This window comes from Phoenix dactylifera, chromosome 18, assembly GCF_051530095.1.
Source record: "Phoenix dactylifera cultivar Ajwa chromosome 18, Ajwa_hap1_PhDact_Kaust_v1.1, whole genome shotgun sequence".
In the NCBI taxonomy this organism is placed as follows: Eukaryota; Viridiplantae; Streptophyta; class Magnoliopsida; order Arecales; family Arecaceae; genus Phoenix; species Phoenix dactylifera.
In genome coordinates, this window is record NC_143207.1 from 19,867,190 (window position 1) to 19,889,253 (window position 22,064).

Genomic DNA, 22,064 nt, shown 5'->3' on the forward strand with positions numbered 1-22,064 from the left:
TACGACCACAATCAATAGGGTGGCCAACTAAAGAGGAAGATCATTGCCCTGGGTGAAACTAATTAAGATTGCTTATAGAGCTCAGTATCGAGCCATTTGGCATTGTTTTATTTTTTCATCAATACCATCTTAGCTAGACTTACAATAAAATTTTGGCATATAAACTTTTAAAAAATAAGTTGATGTATGTACGTAACGTACATGTCACATCAACTCTTCTATTAATTGAACCAGAGTTCAACTTATCGATCTCTCCAGTCATAAATACATCCATAGTATCAGAAAAAGGCTGAGTATAACCCTCGGTTGGACACCATTGCATTCTGTCGAAATCAAAGAAGACGAGAAGAAAGAGAACAGGACAATGGTAATAAAAAAGCCGTTCAGGTTTCTCTCGCGTACCTCCCACCTGCACCTCAAAATCCATGAACTGCCGTCGAAAAGCTAACGGTTACAGCAAATAGTGACGTTCTCGCCACCCCTAACGTTATTTCAGAGTCCCTTTGCACGGTTTAAGGCTTTAGAGCTCGTAACTCTAGCCTGCCTTCTTGCTATTTAGCACCCTTCTCCCATTCTCTAATATTGTTCTGCCACAATGAAGGGATACCCAAAACTCTCTCTCTCATGCATCCAATCTCTCGTCATATCTTCTCTGCTTCTTCTTCTTGTTCCATTAAGGATGGCTGAACCAGGCTTATTGGATGGAGAACGAGCCATCTATCTAGTCCTAATGGATGGCGAACCTGTGGCATTTCGACAAGGAGCAACACCACCTGGACAACACAATCGGTTACAACCTCATGAATGGTAGCAAACGTAAAACACTTATTCACATATAAAACATTTTACTGAACTTGGTTTCAATGTCTGACTCGGTGCATATCGGTTGGACTCAGTGAGTCATGCAAGGCGCATGCGGCGCGTTTGGTGGAGTCCCATGACCAGCTTCTCCAGAGCACCCTAGATGCTGGATCCTACAACAAACTCTGTAGCTTCCACCACATCGTCGATGGCTTCGCTGTACACACCACTCCATCTCAAGTGAAGCCCATAAACCACCAATTTGCATGCTGTATCGATCGTTAACTCGTTAAATGGTGCAAGTCGGATGTCAAATTTTTATGAACATGTTTGATCCAGGCAATGAGACTTGAATTGGCTCCTGGGGTGCTGCGGATAGAGAAGGATAGGGGCGCAGAGCTGATGACCACCTACACACCTCACTTGCTTGGCCTACCCCAAGGAATATGGAGCCGAGAAGGGGGTGAGAAGCATGCAGGAGAAGGAATAACGATCGGAGTCATCGACACAGGCATCGATCCCACGCACCCAAGTTTTGCTTACGACCCTTCGAACCCATATGAAGTGCATCGGGGCACCCAGTTCTCCGATGGTGCTTGTCAACTGGGTACGCAGTTTCCGGTGGGCTCGTGCAACGGTAAGATAGTGTCAGCAAGGTACTTCTCGGCGGGTGCTACGGCAGCTCTTCGTCTAAATGCTTCGAAAGACCTGTCTCCCTTTGATCAGGTTGGACATGGAAGGTAAGTGATAGTGCACTGGATACGAGGCAAAGTTTTCGATTAACGTACGTTGAGACCGATAAGCTAAAAGTGAGGGTTTTGTATTCGAGTCATGTGGCTTCAATTGCTGCTGGCAACTGGGGAGTTCCAGTGGTGGCGAATGGCTTCATGTACGGGTCTGCAAGTGGAATGGCCCCCCGAGCACGGTAAGATTAGTAGTAATTTTGTTTTTCTATTCAATTGATATAGTTGTAGATTGTTATAGAAGGGTAGAAGATGTATATACATGCTTGAAAGCAGTCTATGTTCATGAGCTAGCTATCCGTGTTTGTAAACAGACTGGCCATTTATAAGGCTATATATCCTGAAGGAGGAACTATTGCTGACCTGGTTTCTGCAATCGATCAAGTAAGCATCCCTTGATATAAGTACTCTGTTACTATTTCACTACCCTATGATAGTTTTAATTATTATAGTACGCTCTATATTGTCAAAGAAGTATTTCTGCTAACTCATGCTCGATTTTCTCTTTCTTCTTCCTCTTTATCAGTCGTCCTGTCCTGATGCACTTGATGGCAAACTGTCCTTGAGATACAACTCCTTCCTCCTCCTCCTCCTCCTCTTCTTCTTTATCAGTCGTCCTATCCTGCTGCAGTTGATGGACAACTGTCCTTGAGATTACAACTTCTTCTTCTTCATCAGTCGTCCTATCCTGATCCAGTTGATGGCAAACTGTCCTTGAGATACAACAACTTCATGGAAAACCTTTGTTTTATGAGACTTTGGATGTAAAAAGTTTATTAGACCTCTGCTTAATATATTGTACACTAGTACATGTATATGCCATTATGATTTATGTCGATTACAGTACTACATGTATGTACACTATTACATGTGCATGCATGCTATACTGTACATATATATACACTAGCTACCACATGTATGTGCTATTATGATTTATCTCAATTGCATAAATTCCCTGCTAATTCTATTTAATTACTAAAGTGTTTCTTGTAATGATATTACAGGCAGCTCAAGATAGGGTAGATGTGATAGTTCTGTCTGTTGGGCCAAACGAACCACCAGAGGTTACTCCAACTTTTATGAGCGTATTTGCCATCTCTTTGTTATTTGCAAGAAGGGCTGGCCTGTTTGTGGTGCAAGCAGCCGGGAATAAAGGTCCTGGAGAAGCTACTGTCGTGTCCTTCAGTCCTTGGACAATGGGAGTTGCAGCCAGCACCACAGGCAGAAGTTACACCCCTACCCTTATCATGGGTGACGGTCGCCAACTCCATGGTGTAGGCTTATCAGGCATGTTTTCCTACAAACAATGATGGTTTAGTTAAACATTTGTCTCCCTCCCACCCCATAGATAAGGTCTCATTAAGGTTTTCTTTAATTCTTCTGAGAAAATAGTCTCACTTGAGTTTGTCCATTTACTGAAGTATAAGTTATATAAATGTTATTAGGTAGATGTAGGTTGATCTTATTGTGCAAAGGCATTCAAATGAGCACTAGCACTATTTGAATCGGCAGAAGTTTTGTTCTTTTTCCTACGTACCATGCCAGTGTGCCCAACATCCTCCTTTAGGCCTGTTTTAAGCTTGCACAATTAATATGACAACAATATTTATTGTTTTTCTTTCTTGCAATCGTTAGCACCAACTCCTGGAGATGGGCACATCCCATTTAAGCTGGTATCGGCCAGGGATGCTGCATCGGCGAACCGTAGCCACCCTGCATCAACCCTACGATATATGGAGGATTGCCAGCATCCAGAGGCACTGCAGCCAGCGGTGGTGCTCGGCAGCATAGTCATATGCTCATTCTCAGAATCCTTTCTCAATGGAACCTCGACCGTCGCCGCCATCCTCGACTGTGCAAAGGCCCTTCGATTTATTGGCTTCATCCTTGTCGCCAATCCTCAATATGGAGATTTCATTGCAGAGCCACTTCCCTTTCCCATTCCAGGCATTATGATCCCCCGAGTAGCCGATGCGCAGGTCAGTTCATTTGTTCCAATTTAGTTGAACTCGGGAAGCATTCGGATGTCGGCCACATAATTAATTAATGATGCTTCTTGTGGTGTCGAGTTGCATGCTGCGACTTTGTAATATCAGATCAAGATGTTTGGTTGTGATCAAACGGGATAAGTCAAAGGTTCTAATAAGTTTGAAAGCTTAAATTTTAAAAATTATTAGTATTATTATTATTTAAAACCATTTTTTCTAGTTCTGAAGTTGAGATTTCTTGAGGAGATGCTTGGAGTTCAAGCAAGAGCTTTTGAACACGATAAAAAAAAAAACAAAAATAAATAAAGAGCAGCAGTCGCATATATGAGATCGGAAAAACTCTATTTAAAGTAGAATGATTCAATATTAATGGAAATTACTAATTTTGATCAGTAGCTCAGGTAATCAAGGAGCAGTACTGATGGGCTATAACTTTCAAAACTAATCCATCCAGTGAAATTGAATAAATAGCTCGAGGGGGGGGGGGGGGGGGGGGAATGAAAGGTATCAAAGCAACATCCAGTAAAATAATTTCTTGTTACTCAATTCTTTTTCATTTTTCCTCATTCTTCTCTTTTCTTTAACAAACAATAACCTTCATAGAGATCTGTATCTAAAACTTCAAAACTTTTAAGTTTAGACAAGTAGTAAAATAGCTTTTTAAGTTTTTAAAGTCAGCCTTAGCAACAATTCAACACATATATTACTCAAAAAATAACAGCATATCCTAAAAACTAAAAGCTGAAAGAAAACTTAATGGCTGCACAGATCCTTTGGGAATACTACGAGAAGCACACTTACAGAGACTCCAGAGGGGCAGTCATCAGCTACAGTGGTAGCGCAGCGATTGGGGAAGGCAGAGTCGCTGCGTTCACGGATCCAGCGCCCATCGTTGCAAGGTTCTCATCAAGAGGGCCCGACATCATCGACAATAAAATGAATCCGGCAGACGTGCTGAAGCCTGACATCCTTGCTCCTGGACAGCAAATATGGGCCGCTTGGAGCCCTACCAGTGCACTCGATCCCATACTCTCCGGCAACCATTTCGCGCTGCTGTCGGGGACGAGCATGGCGACGCCTCACATCGCCGGAGTGGCAGCGCTCGTCAAGCAAACCCACCCGTCGTGGACGCCATCCATGATTGCCTCGGCCATGTCCACCACCGCCAAGAAACACGATGATCGTGGGCAGCCCATCATGGCGCAAGGTCCCGAGCTGTACTCTTTGTATCCCTCCACTCCGTTCGACCATGGTGCTGGTTTTATCAATCCTTCAGCTGCACTAGACCCGGGCCTCGTCTTCTCATCAGGTAAACTATACTACCAGCTACTAGATTTTATCCTCATGGAAAGGTTTTAAAATCAGAGTCATTATTAGAAAATAAAAAATAATAACTACACTTGTATAAACTTTTAATGCCCGTCGTGAAGGTTTTCTCATACCAAAATAGTTTAATGCCTACGTAGAGTAAAAGGACGGTAGTATAAATAGCTATCCCCTCCTCCAGAAACCTTTCGGCAGCAACAGGGTCGGGATTCCCAGCATTTCTTCTTAACGGCTGTTATCATGATATAACGACTGTTTTGTTACAAAATAATAAATATTATTCGATATTTTTACTTTCTATTTGAAGAAAATAATTTTTTTTGTAATTTCTAACGTTATTTTAAATCTTAAAATTAATATAATTGAAGTGTTGTTTTTTTCATGTTTGAACTCAAAATCTGTTGGGGAGCTTACATGGAGTCTAACATAGGAGAACTCGATATATATTTTTTTAAATACGTTAATCATCCGGTTTTGTGCCCTATTATTTTTTTCAATCTCTTCTTCATATCATATATGTATATTATTCTTCCTTTCTTACATCTCAAAAACTTAACTTGATTATTCAAAAATTTAAGATATTCAATTTGATTGTAATCGCATAAATTAATCCGTCCTTCTTAAATTAGTTACTCTGAGGAACTGAACATTCCATTTTACCAACTAGTATACGTGAATCTCATTGACTGGGGCAAAAATATCTTTACAATATTCGTGAAGAGATATAATTCCATCATTATAATACGATGGTCAACATCACGCCATCATTATAATACGATGGTCAACATCACGCCATTTTACATGAGGATCCGAAAAGAGAAAAAAATCTCACAGAACAATAACAAAACTATAGGAACTTCCTATTTAACTCCAATTTTTAACTACTGTTTGTTAGGTTGTTTGGGTGGAATTGGTATATTTGTGTTGGGCTACACAATAAGGAGCAGCCCTCCTCCAAACCCGAGAGGAGATGGGGGTGGATCCCAGTCACTTAAATGCAGCTACTGAAGACTTTATTAACTTGATAAAGTAACAGACTACTATTAGTGTATATAGAAATTAATACCATTTGTTTAATAGGTATTATTATATTCACAAGTAAACTAGTCCAAGGCTGAACTAGCTTTAGTTTTGTTGCTTTTATTAATTACAATAGAACACCACGGTCAGGGGATATAAAAGTTATCATAATCTTCAGTGTTTGAGGACTAAATGCACTCAAAATGGCCTGGATTTGCTTCTTGCCATAGGCTTTGAGGATTATATTAGCTTTCTGTGCTCGTTGCCCAACATCGATCCTACTGCAGTGCGATCTGCCACCGGAACACCATGCAATAAACCATTTGAATCTCCATCGGATCTTAATCTTCCATCAATTACTATATCAGCTTTACGAGGGTTTCAGCTAGTCCGGCGCAGCGTCAAGAATGTGGCGAACAGGACAGAGACATACTCGTGTTCCATTCAACCACCAGAAGGGATCAAGGTTAGCGTGCAACCATCTTGGTTCCATATGATACCAGAAGGAACACAGCATTTGGAGATAAAGTTCAACATTACTCACGCATCGGACTCATTCAGATTTGGTGAGATTGTTCTCACTGGGGCTCTAGATCACATAGTGAGGCTGCCTTTAGCAGTTCTGCCCGTGTCACTGCAATGAGCAAAAATCAAACAAGCAACCATCTTATTTGCTTAAACAAGAAACAGCTGTCTTGTTATTATTATTGTTTAAAGCACCTGGAAGAACACCAAAATCTACCCTACTCCTGAAGGTACTGCCGATCAATCCTGGACTCTTGTGTAATGATCAACTTCTACCGTTTCCACCACTTTGTCATATCGCTGCTTGCCAACGGAACGCAATTGTTTAGAAGTCGATATCGTTTTATGACAGTGCGATGGGCCTCTCTGTTAGTCGAATGGACAAAAAGATTTTCCAGAGAGAATTACTCAGTGCAATTTGAGCTTTGGTACAATAGATTATGGCTCTGGCTCATTAACATAGTTCAGGTTCATCTCGTTGTACTGCTCTATCATGCTCTTGTCCTAAGAGGCTAAGATTAGTTTTTATTCTATTTTTTCTCTCTCTTATAAACATTTATTTTGATACAAACAGGGCTCAAAGCCTGAGTATAAAGGAAAAGTTTACGAAGGTCAGAATGGACATATCCTTCCACGGAAGTTGCTGAAAATTACTAGGAGCTAAACTACTTTATTACTATTAGTTTTGGTACAAACAATTTTGTTTGATCCTTTTATTTTCTCCCTGCCATAAAAGTTCTAGGTCAGATTGCAACAGTCAATACCTAACAACTGGAACCTATTTTATTACCGTAAAAGAATATTAAAATATGTCGAGCCTCCAGTGCAACGAAAGGCATGCAAAACAAACGATGCATGCAGGAAAGCAAATGGGGCCCATACTCTTAGACATCATCATGTATCGGAATAGCACACCATACACGTTAGACAACAGCATGAATCACAATGGAACCAGTAACGAGCATCAGAATACGAAGAACCCATACATTATTGCTACAGAAATCAGCAGAGAGACCCCACAAGACACTTGGGGCATAAGAAAACATAGCAGACTCCAGAAGAGCATCTTGCTGACTTAGAGAATTGGTTCCAGTGAAAAACCACAAAGGCACAATATAGGGTTCCATATTCAGGTCAGAAGACGCTGCAATAGAGTACTCTAGGCTGCAACCAAATACAAACCCCAGCTAGCTTGCTTAGATCACACACTCAGAGTTCAGAAATGAGGATAGAGCATCAATAAAGAGTCCGGTTAAAGAAGCGCTGGGGCACAGTCCAAGGGGAAGGGGTTGCCAAGACTACTGTCCGTGAAGTAATGGGGATGCGCAGTGTCCATCACCACCAACTGCATCTCCTCCGATGGCTTCCAGTGGCGCTTCCTTTGATTGATGAACCAGTTGTTTATTTGCTTCTGGTCCAGTCCTGTCGATTGTGCCAGTGCCAGCTTCTGCGACTCCTGGGAAACCAGTGCAGAAACCAAAGCATCACCCCGTAGTCAGCCAACCTAGCCAATATTCTTATGGATATATATATATATATATATATATATATATATATATATATATATATATATATATATATATATATATATATATATATATATATATATATATATATATATATATATATATATTGATTGCATAAGTGTTGCTCTGATGATCACTCGCATGGCATATATGATCCATAAACTTGACATACCGAAGGATATGGCCACTTGTAATGCCTGTTCCACCAGTCAAGCAGCTGTTGCCGGGCCTCTTTGGGCAGCTTCCCTTTCTTCCTCTTCTTTAAAAATTCCTGCTTAAGGCCGCCAAGATAGCCACTGTATTTCCTAAGGAGTTGACCTTTTAGCTCCCTGTCCTCAGCTTGGGGATCCACATAATTCTCACATGCATCAAACTCTTCCTCGGATGATCCATTCCTTTCTAAATGCTCCCCATATACTTGTGATACAGAATCCAAAAAACATATCAAAATGAAAGGAAATGGACCATGGATAATTTAAAAACTGGCAAAAACAGAACACAACTACAAGGGAAATTCTCCTGCGTTAGAAGCAAATTAGGCACTAGAACAGATTAGAGACTGGAAACAGTTTCCTTCAGATATCTCCTTCATCACTACTTTATCTAAAATAAATTACTTTTATTCATTTATCTGTTCGCCTTTTTGAGACTTGACTGTGCTTTTATATTAGTATCATGAAATCTAAATTCTACATAACTGGTCTGTATGGTGGTTGTTGAGCATCCCTTGCATGCATACCTACATTTGGAGTTGAATTTTTGGACATTATATAGCAAAAGTTGCTTGAAAATGAACACAATAAACATCAGAAATTCTTAAATTTCAGCAATATATGTTAGATATGAATCATATGATCAACAAGCCATGCAAGACGTGTGTAAACACTGAAGTATGATTTGCGAATGAGAGGCAAAAGTTTCAAATGTTTGAAAAAATAAACTACTTTACATTCTGGAATAGAAATTACAAGGTGACTGCAACAGAGGCTTGCCAACAATCAGAAACATGATGTTCCATGTCACAGATTACAGAAAGAAAACCGTGCACAGAAACAGGTGCAGAAAACTGGGGAAATTTGCTATGTCAATATCCCGTAAACAAGTTTTTATGGAAGAAGCAGCATAAGAATTTCAATTTTTTTTCCAAAATTGAGGTCCTCATAAACTATAAGTTACGAAGGTGAAATGTGCAAAAGAATCTACTATAATGAAAATGGAGGAATCTTTTGGATATTGTTAATAGGATTTAAACAAGAGTCAGTGCAAATGTAACGCATTGATGGAACTGACATTATAAAATACCAATATAAAATAAATCCTACTGTGAAGGCAGTTCCTGCAAGCAGTTCCTTTTGGTTATATGTTCATGCATAACCAATAGGACAAATATATAAAGCTACAAGCAAAACATAAACAGATGGTAGAAAAACAAAATATAATGTTTTCCACGAAAACAAGAAAATCAACATTTCTTGAACAATATAATTTCTATAATCATATACATACTGGAATACTTCTACATAATTTTACACCATTTAATCAGAAATCAAATAAATTTTGCTGTTTCGTTAACCTTAGAATTTAGAAAATGCTAAAAATATATTGTAACATCTAGTATTTGGACTTAGAAAATAATCAATAGCAAATTGTAAAACATAAGCTAGATCATGGACCATACTAAGGTGCTAATTGTTGGCACTTAATTAAAACCTAATGATAAATTACAGTGCATACAATTAACCACTGATGAACATTAATCTCAAGGTGTTCTTTGGTTTGTTTTCTTCCTTCAGACTAATCAAAGTTGGTTGGAGCACTCCCTCCTCGGCAGAGAGGTTGCAAGTTAGAATGATGGCACACTTCCACCATGTTCTTGAAAAAAAAAGAACAATATTAGCATGTAGCTGTCGATGCAACAGTGACTTGGAAAGTCATCTATTTATGCAATGGATTTAGAAGACAGGTATAGGCCATACAAAAAAGTGTCAAAGCAATGTGTACGAAACTGTGAAATTGAGAATTAGAAAGAGGTGGAAATGTGTGGGCAACACACTTGATTTAGTTATGAATGAGTCCAATATGGACTTCCATTATTCCGTACCAGAGAAGATCAATCCCCGCAACTTTACGAACTCTGCAAAGTCTTGACAGCAAATTTTCGTAGACATGGAGCACACAGCAATAACAACCTTGCACCATGCGAAGTGACAAACGTGATATCAAAGTAAATAATCTGTGAAGGCAAGTGCAGCAACTTAAAAAGTATCCTATGCACTTTGAGTCTGATGATGGACATCCAAATTTGAGGGTGATAACATCAAAGCTTTTTTTAATCATCATGTGCCATGTGAAGAGCTAGGTGGAGAGGGAACAACCAAAGAGGTTGTGGTTATTGGTCCTCAGATGTCGATCTGGGGGTTGAAATTGCAGTCAAATGAGTTCATCGTCTGGATGAACACCATGGAGCATGCATTCTATTATAAGGAGGTGCCAGACCACCGCAAGGTGAAGATTGTTGACATCAAGTTGAAGAAGCACACCTCAGCTTGATGCAAGCAACTAAAGCTTAAGTGAGAGTCAACAAGCAACCCAAAATCACTTCCCTGAAGATGAAGGTGCTTCACAAGAAATTCTTGCATTGGACAACCTTCAAGATGCTTTGATGAAAATCTACGACTTCCATGAAGAAGCTCAAACCACTGAGAGTACTCGAAAGAATTTGATATCCTTAGCATCATGCATGGTGATGTGGTCAATCCCGAAGAACAAATAACCACCCATTATTCTGGGCGGTATAAAGAACAAAGCTTCATTGGTTTTACAATGGCATCTAAAAATTAGCCCTCAAGATGGAGCATCAGTTAGAAGAAATTTTGAAGGTCAGTTAAAGCTAAAAATGATGGATCCTACCAGAAGTGCTAATCATGAAGGCGAAACATTAGCATCACCAACCCAACACTCTAAATCCAACAGATCGGCAACATACTACAAGAAAATGGTCAATCAGCAACAAAATATTTTGCTATGAAAAGATAACAAAATAAAATGTTCATCATGAAATATCATTGAAGTAGTATTTTTGGCAACAAAATAATTTTGTTGCTCATTTTTATTACCAAATTTGTAGCACCAAATACTTCCACTCCATCCTTTGGTGGTAATTTTATTGGCAATAATTTATAATATGTTTGCAATAAAAAATTATGGCTGTGAATGCCTTGACTTTTAGTGGTGATATTTTTTTTTTTATCATGAATTAATTATTAATGTTGATGATAATATTGGAATCATTTCCAAATATACAATTGTGGATACAAGAAATTAAAAAAATATTAGCAATTTTTTGTGACAAATTCATAGCTAATGTTTTTTTATATACGGCAACAAAATTATATGCTGCAGACGGATCTCTATTGTTTGGCGAGGATAATATTTCATCATTGAAGATTTATTTATTAACGGCGTGTATAGTTTTGTCGCATAATGTAGGCAATCTATCAACGAAATAGTATTTCATCATGCATTTTTCAGTATATAAATTTACAACAAAAATTATTTTCATTGCTAATTATCTAATTAACTATTAACAATGATAATATTTCGTAATTAAACATACCTTTATTAGTAACATATATGTTTTTGTCATTACAATACTATATATTTAACAATAAATTAGATATTATCATCTATACATCATTCTATAACTTTTATGCTGAAATAGTTTTCATTACAAATTATTCGTATAATTTAGTGATGACAATGTTTCATTGTTAAATATATATTTATTGGTAACATATAAAGTTTTGTTGCAGAATATTGACTATTTAACGACAAATGGAAAGTTGACATTTATATATCGTTGTATGACTATAGTTTACAATAAAACCAATTTATGAATAATATATTTTTAAAAACTTAAGAAAAAATATATAATATTTTATAAATATGTTGAACTTATTTTAAATACTTTAAACAAAATATTATAAAAATAAAATAAGGTTACGAAGCCTTTATTTTTTTATTAAAAAGCATTAAATTTTTAATAAAAATAATTAAATATTAAAATATGAAATACCATAATATATTTTAAGTGATCAAATTTTATAATGTGAATAATTTTCAATATGTATAAAAAACTGTAATTTCTTATTACAAACAAAAGTTGTCATAGTGGCTGAGTAGCAGGTAACAAGCCAAGAGGTCTAGGGTTTGATTCTTTGTATAGAAATATACATTCATAAGAAATTATTCCCCATATTTAAAATGGTAAGCATATATCCAGATCCATTTCTGATCAAATTTAGCAAAAGATTTATATTTGAATCCGATTGGATACGGAATATAGAAATGGATTCGGTTGGATAATATACAAAAATATTTCATCTCTAATATTTGATTTTGAGTGACGAAATAGTATCGTCACTAATAGCCAACTTTTTGTGATGAAGAAAATTTCATCACCAAAATATTTTATGATGAAAATGCTTGACATGAAAAAATTACTTCCATAGCAAAAAAATAATACACGTGATCCTTAGATCTGACTTTTTGCGATATAATAGATGTTTAGGCCACGTCATTTACTCACTTTTAGTGGCGAATTCTTTTTTACCATGAATTATGTATGTGTTAACGACAACATTCATTTCGTCACAAAATGTTGAATATTTTATGACAAATTACTATTTTCATCATAGATGACTTTTAGCGATGGGCATTAGCTACAAACCTAAATTTTGCTGCCAAATATTTCCAGCGACGAAATTTGTTTTGTTTTTTTAGCAACGAATATTTTTTGTGACCAAATGTATAAATTCTTCTAGTGTATCATCGAGTAAGCCGATTGAGTGCTTCGAATGTCATGCATTTGGACATCAAGGTGGCCAACAGAAGATCTATTAACCTTGTAGGAGCCATTGGTAAAGATCTATGAAAGGAGGAACAACTAGCTTACATACCTTTCAACAATATTGTTGACATAGGGGAAGACAAGATCACTACAACGATCGTGATGAACCCCACTTCATATAGTGAATCATGAGCACCATTTGTATTCAAGAACAAGATTTGAATCTAAAGAACATGCAAGTGAACTTTAAAAAAGGAACAAATGAGGAGTATGACTGATGTGATAGCTGCCATTTCTATATGTTTGTTGATGAACACTTCGATGGGCCTAAGAAGGATGAAGGTTCTTCGGAGCAAGACCAAGAAAGAGTGCTCCAAAATAAAAGATCAAACACTCTATCCCTTGTACCAAAACAACTATGGGATGATTGTTGCATATCTTTCATGTCAGATATTCCACGAACTCAATAAAATATGGATTGGCATATCCCTAGTGCAAGATGGCACAAAGCTTGATGAGAATCATAAGTTGCCCAACAAAGTAGCACACAAGTTGAAGCTCGCTGAGAAAGTGCCTATTAAATCAAGCTACCAATAGACATGGGAGCTTCAACATTGGTCGCTTTCAAAGCCTTGCCTTTGCACGACTGCCATAGAGAAATGAATGAGAACATGCAGATTTGAGGTCGAGTCTCCTCCAATAGAGGAAGACTGGTGATGGACAAATCTAGAAGGAATGCAGTCCCTTGCCAAACTCCCAATTGAGAGTTCCCCCATGGCCATTTTTCATTTGAGGTCAAGTCTCCTCTAACTAAGGGAGACTGAGGATAGACAAAATCCAGAAGGATTGCGAACCCTTGTCAAGGAGTTCTATGGTGACCTTTTTTCACTCTGAGTGGTATAAACTTCCATAATTCCACCTAGTTCAATATTAAGGTTGCAAAAGGGTTAGGTCAACTTGTGATCCTACCTGAACCAAACTCGATTAAACTCAGTCAGATCAGTTGTTGGAAGACTCGTGGGTCGGGTTGGGGCCAACAATTGGTCCTGTTTTGAAAACTAGGCTGAGTATGGGTTCTGTAATTTCTGACTCAACCTGACCGTACACACGGCCCATATGTCATCTAGGTTTAACTTGTGCCAATGAAAAATATACCCAACCTAACTCCAACCCAATTCAACTTAACCCGAAAACTTGAATCATCTAACACCACTCTTTCCTTCTTCCCGAACATCTATCCTAGTTCATTGAATGAACCTCACATAAAATAATCCCTCTCTATTCATCCCAACCTCCCTCTCTCTTCCCAACCACTCTCAATTATATTTAAACATTGGTTGCATGTTAATTATTCATTTTTCAAAATAGTGGTCTCGAAAGTTACATATTAAGAATGTTCATTTTCTTTCATCAATTAAAAGTTTTGAATGAAAATTCATATCTGTGGGGCATTCACCTTTAGTTTTATTCAAAAATTTAGTGATTTTATATTTGATTATCAATTATATTTTTATTTAGAAAATGGCAACCAACAAGAATGACCCATAATCCAGACCCAATTTGATTCGAATGGCCCACCCAGTCTAAAGTTTCTTTCATGGAACCCACATGAGACCACTCGGCATAATCAGCTAATTTATTAGGTTTGGATCCAAAATCAAAACTCAAAAATGTGATCAAGTCAGGATAGGGTCAAGCATGCCCTAGACCAACCCAACTCATTTGCAACCCTACTCAAAACTTTCTTATCCCAATAGACGCAATCTCATCCTTGCCAACCCAACTTGCCTCATCCTTATCATAGTGGTACATATCAAAACCTCCCATGTTATATCAAATACCTCGAAGCCTTTCATATAAGCACTTGGGTCATGCTCAGCACCACTTTATCCCCATAACATGCTATTATTTAATTCCTTAAGCTACCCAATCTTATTGTTATCCACAAAAACCTAGCATCTCAAGGATCAAGATGCGACCAATCCCTCAGAAAGGTTGTTTTAATTTGTTAAACAAAGGCTTGGATTATTAGAAAACAATTCAAAGGCCATTAGGATAAAGATAGTTTTATTTTGCATCTCTTCTTTTCCATAAAAGCCACTCCAGAGAGAATGTTGAGATAGCCAGTAGTTTGAGTTCATTTTCTTTAGTTAAGAAGAAGGGTGGAGCCCCTTAGTTATTTAATTTAGTTATTTCTTGTGTTCTTTTCATCTCTTTGTTTTCTAGTTATTTTGCTAAGCTCATCTTGGGATTTTCACTAACAACTAGAGAACTTGGTGGGCATAGAAGGAACATCAAAGAGATTTTGTTTAAAGCATAACACTCATTGCCATGCACAACAGACAATATATACCAGAATGAAGGATAAATGAATAGATGTGAAATCCTATGAGGGCATGTCTTAGTCCCACATCGGTTGTGTGCTAGCGAAATCTTGGGTACTTGTACATGACCAAAGAATCCAAATATATCTTCTGACTAGTCTTTCTATAGGAGATCGAACAAACCTAGCCCGGGACCCATGTGGACTAGAGGATATCGCAACATGGGCCTTTTTGAGGCTAACAACGAGCCAATCGTGTTGATTGTGATTGAATTCGATTAGATTTGGACTCTTAGTTAGGTGAAGGTGCTAGGGCTTAACCGAAGCAAGTATGTAAGAGCCCATACGAATGTATGCTTTGTCCCAATTGATTGTGTGCAAGAGAGATCTTAGGTACCTGTGCAGGACAGAACCAAAACAATACCCTCCGGCAAATCATTTTGGGTGATATCTTGGATCGTTACAATAGATATCATAGAATCAGAAATTAACTAGAAAACAAAGAGATGGGTGATTTAATTTTTTATTTTAACTCCTTACATTATAATGGGTTTAACAAGCAACATCTAATAATTTATTAAATCAAAAAAAAAAGCTGCAAAAGTAACTGCAAGATGAAATGCAAATCTAATAGATCCATTATTTTTGATGACCTGCTTAACCTTGATTCTAGTAGATAATTTAAACTACCGATGTTTTTTTTTCTCTGAGAATTACCAATCAATTAATTCTGAATATTTAAGAACATTGTCATATTTCATACCCTTGTTCAAATGTTTCTGATCAATTTTAATGTCATAGGCTCAGCTTATATATTGGTCAATGACATAAATGTTGCAGTCGCAAAATTAATTATATGCCCAGAATACTGGTCGCCGAAGATAATAGTACAAGTGAACAGAAATATACATGAGAATAGAATAATGATAATAAGGAGGAGAGGACTGATATAATAATTTTATTTTAAGAATTAAATAAGATGACTACGATTTGTATTTTATAATCATGAATAACTATGTAAGTATATGATATTTACACATGTGAGTATATGCATGTGTGGAAAATATACCGGCCCAAAAAATATACTAAGGGCCTCTTCGTATACTTGAACTAGAAGTGGTGTCTGTTGAAATCCTGCAACTTGGCCTTTCTGATGTCTGGTTACATATAGAACTTGCAGGGCCATGTAACTGCAATCTCACAAAAGGGCTATGTTGCAGTCTTTGAATAGTAAGCTTAATTTTTGTGTCTAATGTAATCTGGAAGTTTAGTTTTGGGATGCAGTATCATTCTAATAGTTGCACTAAATGTAGTAGTTTCATGGAGTCTTTTTTCAAAGGCATGGAGTTGGAGTCAAACCTGGGTGACTTGCTTGACCCCTTGTAAATGGTTCTGAGTTCACTTCTAGATAGAGAACAGTCTAGAAAAGTGCCTCAGTCATTATATATGCACATGGAGATCATTTTTCATGTAGGAATGCATAATTGGACCAATGAAGAGAATTATTTGGAGTCTTCTTCCACCTCTATCCTCCTCCATTCTTCTCCATTCTTAGAGCTAGAGAGAGCTTGCATGCCCATCATATTTCCACAATTGAACAGCAGCCACTGACCATATGGCCAAATAGGCAGCAGGACAACTTAGTACAATTGGCTGAAGATGCGGAAGGAGATTTGAACCTCATTTCTGTTCATTACTGTTATAAAACAAGTCTCTTAATGTTATAAGCAGGATTTCTACATGTTCTGCAATTAAGACCACAACTAACCAAACAAACATGTAAATGAAAATACATTAATTAAACCCATATGTGAGGCCCTAGATTATGCAGCAAATGCATGATATTTTCTTAACATCGTTCAAGATGAAAAGTTTGCACTTTTTGTCCACTAGGTAAAATCCTGAAATTAGCAGCTATATCTGGATTTAAGGCCTTAATTTCCAAAGAGTTAATTGTTTTGTGGACTTTATTAATTTATTACTTTAAGATTAGAGAAGATTTTACAGTTTGAAGTTTGGAGCCTATACCTGAACTAACAACAGAAATAATAATGGATACTTATCTAACTGCCTGCATAGAAAGATAATAGAAATCCTGGTTATTTATATTGATCAATAAGATAAAGTTAGCTGCTGCATCATCCTTAAAAACCAACACATGGAAGTTTGTTTCTCTTTTGAAAAAAAGAAGAGATTGGTGAGATCGAGCTTGGTAGGAGAAATTCCTTGAGCAGATTTTTGTGTTAAAGGGAAGAATATTACAAAAAGAAAAAGCATCTTCCTAGTTGCTGATTTTCTGCACATATTTGTAAGTTATATTTTTAGTTTTTCATGGTTGAAATGAAGAGTTCTATAAAGTGGATTTGAGCCTATCTGGTGTCCCATTGTTCGCCTCAATTTTCTATTGTTATTTGATGTCATTTGCATATTATTAGCATCCATTTTGCTCCAACAGGGTACATTGTTGTAGCCCTATCTCAATATCCCAAACAAACTTGAGATCAATTTGTTAATAAGAAAAGGCATTACATGAACATCTTGATGTCGTATGAAGAATGATAACAAAAAAGAGAGATTCGATGAGGGGTAGTAATGATGGTTCAAATTATCATGTAAATGAATTATTATCTTTATTTATGCACAATAGTGAGACATATGATATTCTCCATCTATGCAAAAGGTTTCACAAGAGTCACATGTGAACATAACCCCCATGCACAACCATATAGGCCAACAGACTTCATTTTGACCAGCATAGCACCTTGGCTACCTAGGTGCAACCTAGATGATAAAATCACTCAACTTTAACCATGTAGCTACTAGTTAGACACCCAGAGAAGTGAAAAAGGAAAAGGAAAAGCATCTCTCTTTCCTTTAGCAGGCTTCGCTGTTAATCACTCCCCTCTAGATTGCAGGGAGGGAAAATAACAAAAAGAAAATCTTGAAATGATGTTGAGAGAACTTCAACTTTCCAAGACAAAATAAAACCCTCGCAGCAAAGCAGTCACTCTCTATTGCTATCAACCTTGAGAATGCTTGGCCAGCAAGTGAAGACAACACATCGTCAACGAGAAAAAACTACTCCAAACCATGACTATGTAGGCCTCTAGGAGGGGAATGCTAAGGTAGGTTAAAACGCGCAGCTATCCGTATTATTCCACGAGCTGACAAACCATTTCAATATGGTGCCAATCCCATAGATTAAACCTAGCCAGCTCCCAGATTTCATGGACCACATTCAGCTGGGGGAAAGATTATAATAATTTAAAAAAACCAGGCAAGAAGAGACCAATTAGGCCAGGCGTCAACCACCAGATACTTCCGAGGATCCGTAAGATTTTGGAACAAGCCCCGGTAAATGAGAAGATTATAAAAAAGAAGCACACGTTCTCATGCATCTCTGTAAATTAATATGTTATCCGTCTCTCAAACATAGAAGAGTGGAGATAGATCAAACAACACATGTATAAATAAGAGAGAGAGGGGCAGAGGCAGAATACCTCGAGGAGGAGGGGGAGGAGAGAGGGAGAGGGACTCAAACTGGGCATCAATGCGAGAGAGGAAGAGCATCGCTTCCTTGAAGGGCTTGGAGAGCTCCTGCTCGTACTTGGTCAACATCTCACAGTAGGCCTCCATGAACTGGTCCAACGCCGGATCCTCTCCACCACTCCCTCCACCCCCGGCCGCCGCCCCCGCCGACGAAGCCTGCCCCATCACCAGCGACGACGCGCACGCCTCCTCCAGCCTCGCCACCACCTCCGGCGGCGCCCCAACCTGCCGATATCGTACGCAAAGCTTAGTTTGTGTCCATTTTTCTTGTTAACATATGTATGCTTGTGCATACCTTCTGGCAGCTAACGTAGGCGGAGAGGAGGCGAGGGTACTGAGGATGAGCCATGATCTTGGCCTTGATGACACTGTTATCATAGTCCTCGCCGCCGGCGTTGCTCGCCGAGGGAGGGAGGAAGAGAGCGTTATTAGAAATGTGTGGAGTCGGCGGCAGAATGGACCGGGAGGCCATGAGAGGCATGATCATGAGCGGCGAGAGGCCGCCGCTGCCCTCGCCGAAACCGCCCATCAGGCACGAGCCATCTTCGCACCCGCCGCTCCCGCTCCGGCCTTCCATCTCTCTCACTCACTACTCTATGCCCTGCTTCTCTCTATGTGTGCGATATGATGAGAGGAGAGAGAGAGAGAGAGAGAGAGAGAGAGAGAGATGGGGGGAGAGAACAAGGGTGGGAAAGAGAGAATCAACAGGGAGTTCACATATTATGCTTTTATGATGATGATGATAATTATTTCTTCCTTTGTCTCGTAACTAAATGGGTGCCGTGGCTTTTTCAGTTCCAGGTTTGGGGTATTGCCTTTTTCTCTCCGCTCCCGGATTTTTTGCTGGTCGATACTGTGGCTATTTCTGCCACTACTGTTTGCCAAGCCAGCCGTTTTACAGAGAAAATCCTATGTTGCAGTCATCAATTACCAATGGGCCTCTTTCTCTGTTCGCCAAGCCGTTTTACACCTATGGCTGCAGTCCTCAATTATTAACGGGCCTCTTTCTCTGTCTCCCTCCCGTGTGCTGCATGGGCTAGCATTTTGGGAGGGCAAAGGTTAGGTTAGTATCTAATTTTCCAAGAAGAAGAGAGAGAGAGAGAGAGGGGGGGCACGGGACGAGAAGGATCCGTGGCCGCAAGTCCTGCTGCAAGCTTTCCTTCCCAACGTAACCAAAATAAAATGAAAGGGAGAGACCAAGGAAGATAAAGAAACCTCCCGCCTCCTCGTTTCCTGCGCTGCCGCTGCCGCTGCGACTAGGGTTGCGGTGTCGGAACTACAGTGGGCGTCAACAAGATAGGGGGATGAGTAAAGCGAGACTAAAAAAAGTGACATAAAAATAAATATTCACCGCGCGGCAATCCACGAGGTGGGAGAGAATATATGAGCCTTGAATGCGACGGATCGCACCTCTCAGTGCGCCCTAGACCCCCCCCCCCCCCCCCCCCCCCCCCCTCTTCCTCATAGGCGATGAGGTGGTCGATTCCCCTGCCCCGCCATTTTCCCATCTCTCACACCCTCTCCTCGATTTTATCAGCAACACACCACGCTACTCTCAGGGCAACGCTTCCAATCAATCCTCTCTCTATCTCTCTCCTATTATTGCAGTGGTGGTGCGATGTAATACATGAGTACTGTGGTGGTGAATTTTGTTTAATTATAACTTATAAAATAAATTTTAAAGTGCAAAAAGAGTTCTACTGATTACGGTCAGAAAAGCTGGCGAAAGTTCAGTGGGGATAGTGCGAGTGTCTCTATCTGTCCCTATACGCCTCTCCCTCTCCCACCTCTTTCGCTTCCCAGCCTTCACCATCCCTCCTCTCTGTCTCTCTCCCCCCGCACTCTCAAACGGAGGATGAGATAAAACTGCGCAGAGCTCCTCCCGCAGCTCACAGCAAAATGGAGCCTAGAAAACTAGAGAGGGACCTGAGTCACGTCGTATCACCCTAACGATTCTCCTCCGTGATGTGCCGGTTGTGCGGCGTCTTTTTCTTGATGTCCATTGCACCATTTGCTTCTAAGCTGATGGGATTTTCGGTATGGGAAATGGGTAGCGTCGGTGGTCGCCACTCCAGTCAAATTTGACGTACATTGTGGGTTTTTTCCCAGGAGTTTAAACCTTCAAATCAAATAATTAGTAAATATTTTTTTAGGATATAATGATTATTCATCAACTCTCAATTTAGAAAAAATAAAACTTTTCAGATACTGGCCAAGTCAGCTACAAACTCTTGACCGCATGACTAGCTAACATGAGAGTGATGAAGTTATTCAGATGGATACTGCCCTAGGTTTGTCGACAACAGCTATCAAATATGAAATTGTTAAAGATTGTGAATTAGAATCACCTCAGGTTTGACACCAGAAGATGAGATTTTTATTGTGTTTTTTCCCGGAAAAAAAAAAAAGAAGAAAAGGAAGAAGTCCACCAGGCACCCAGCCAATCACCAAACAATACCTAGCATAATTCTTGTTGTGAGATGGTTGTCTTAAGGCAAGTGTACTTTATGGAAATCATCCAATCTTGTTTTACATGTATCCTTTGCAATGCATATTTCAATAGTGAGATCATTATATTTAGAGGTTGCTTGGTTGCTTGTAATTAAATAATCAAGTAGGCTACAAATGAGTTGCCTATAGAGTCTTGCAACTGTCAGAATACATGCTGCTCATTTGCAAGGTTTTCGTACAAACATTAGACTAGTTGCAAACCCTTTTGCAATCAAAGTGGATCGTGAAAAAAATTTACAATTTGAGGTCATCGGTGGAGTGATATTAAATGCCATCAACATAAATAAATAACCCACCAAAATTTACAATTTGAGGTCATCGGTGGAGTGATATTTATGTTGAGAGCAGTTTGAGTAGCTAACCCACCAAAAAATAAATAAATTCCATCAACATAAATTAAATGCCGTACAGGAAGCTTAACCCGTGCATGGTACAAAATCGATATTAATGAATGGTAACATTGGCTGCGTGGTAGTGATATTGTATGCTGTTTACTTGCATAGGTTAAAAATTACTAAAATATATCAATTTTAATTTTTACATATTTTTCAATATTAATCCTCTAGCATCTCAATTGATATAATTTAGTATATATACCAGCCCATATGATAATAAAATATCAACACCGATTTTCTAATATGTTATTTTAGTTATTAAAAAATATTTTAAATATTGAATATTCATGTCAATATCTTAAAAGAGAAGTTAATTTTGAATTTATTATAATCATCAACGAATCAAAATGTTTAAGATAACAAAATTCGATCCATCCACAGTCCAGATGTTACCCTGTAGTGTTAGGTGCTAGGCAGGATCTTGCAAAATGCCCTTCCAGCGACTAGTAGCTAGCAACAGTTAGAAAGTTATGTCAAAAAAAAAAAAAAAAATTAGACTTTGCCCCCT

At 38.6% G+C, this 22,064-nt stretch overlaps 2 protein-coding genes across 2 annotated transcripts; one reads left to right on the forward strand and one right to left on the reverse strand.

Moving 5' to 3' along the window:
* The first annotated feature begins 574 nt into the window (after nucleotides 1-574).
* Nucleotides 575-6,703, forward strand: ALE1 (PA-domain containing subtilase family protein). Its single transcript, XM_039132059.3, has 9 exons — nucleotides 575-789; nucleotides 897-1,041; nucleotides 1,141-1,541; nucleotides 1,631-1,726; nucleotides 1,859-1,928; nucleotides 2,549-2,831; nucleotides 3,180-3,523; nucleotides 4,301-4,841; nucleotides 6,109-6,703. Exons 1-9 carry the CDS (start codon nucleotides 596-598, stop codon nucleotides 6,519-6,521), a joined length of 2,487 nt encoding a protein of 828 aa, XP_038987987.3. The 5' UTR covers nucleotides 575-595; the 3' UTR covers nucleotides 6,522-6,703.
* Nucleotides 6,704-7,341: 638 nt separating this feature from the next.
* LOC103700078 (homeobox protein knotted-1-like LET6) lies at nucleotides 7,342-19,999 on the reverse strand. Its single transcript, XM_039131360.3, has 4 exons — nucleotides 18,946-19,999; nucleotides 18,602-18,875; nucleotides 8,102-8,346; nucleotides 7,342-7,859 (listed from the first exon to the last, which is right to left on the reverse strand). The coding sequence occupies exons 1-4, from the start codon at nucleotides 19,225-19,227 to the stop codon at nucleotides 7,656-7,658; spliced, it is 1,005 nt and encodes a 334-aa protein (XP_038987288.3). The 5' UTR covers nucleotides 19,228-19,999; the 3' UTR covers nucleotides 7,342-7,655.
* Nucleotides 20,000-22,064: the final 2,065 nt, after the last annotated feature.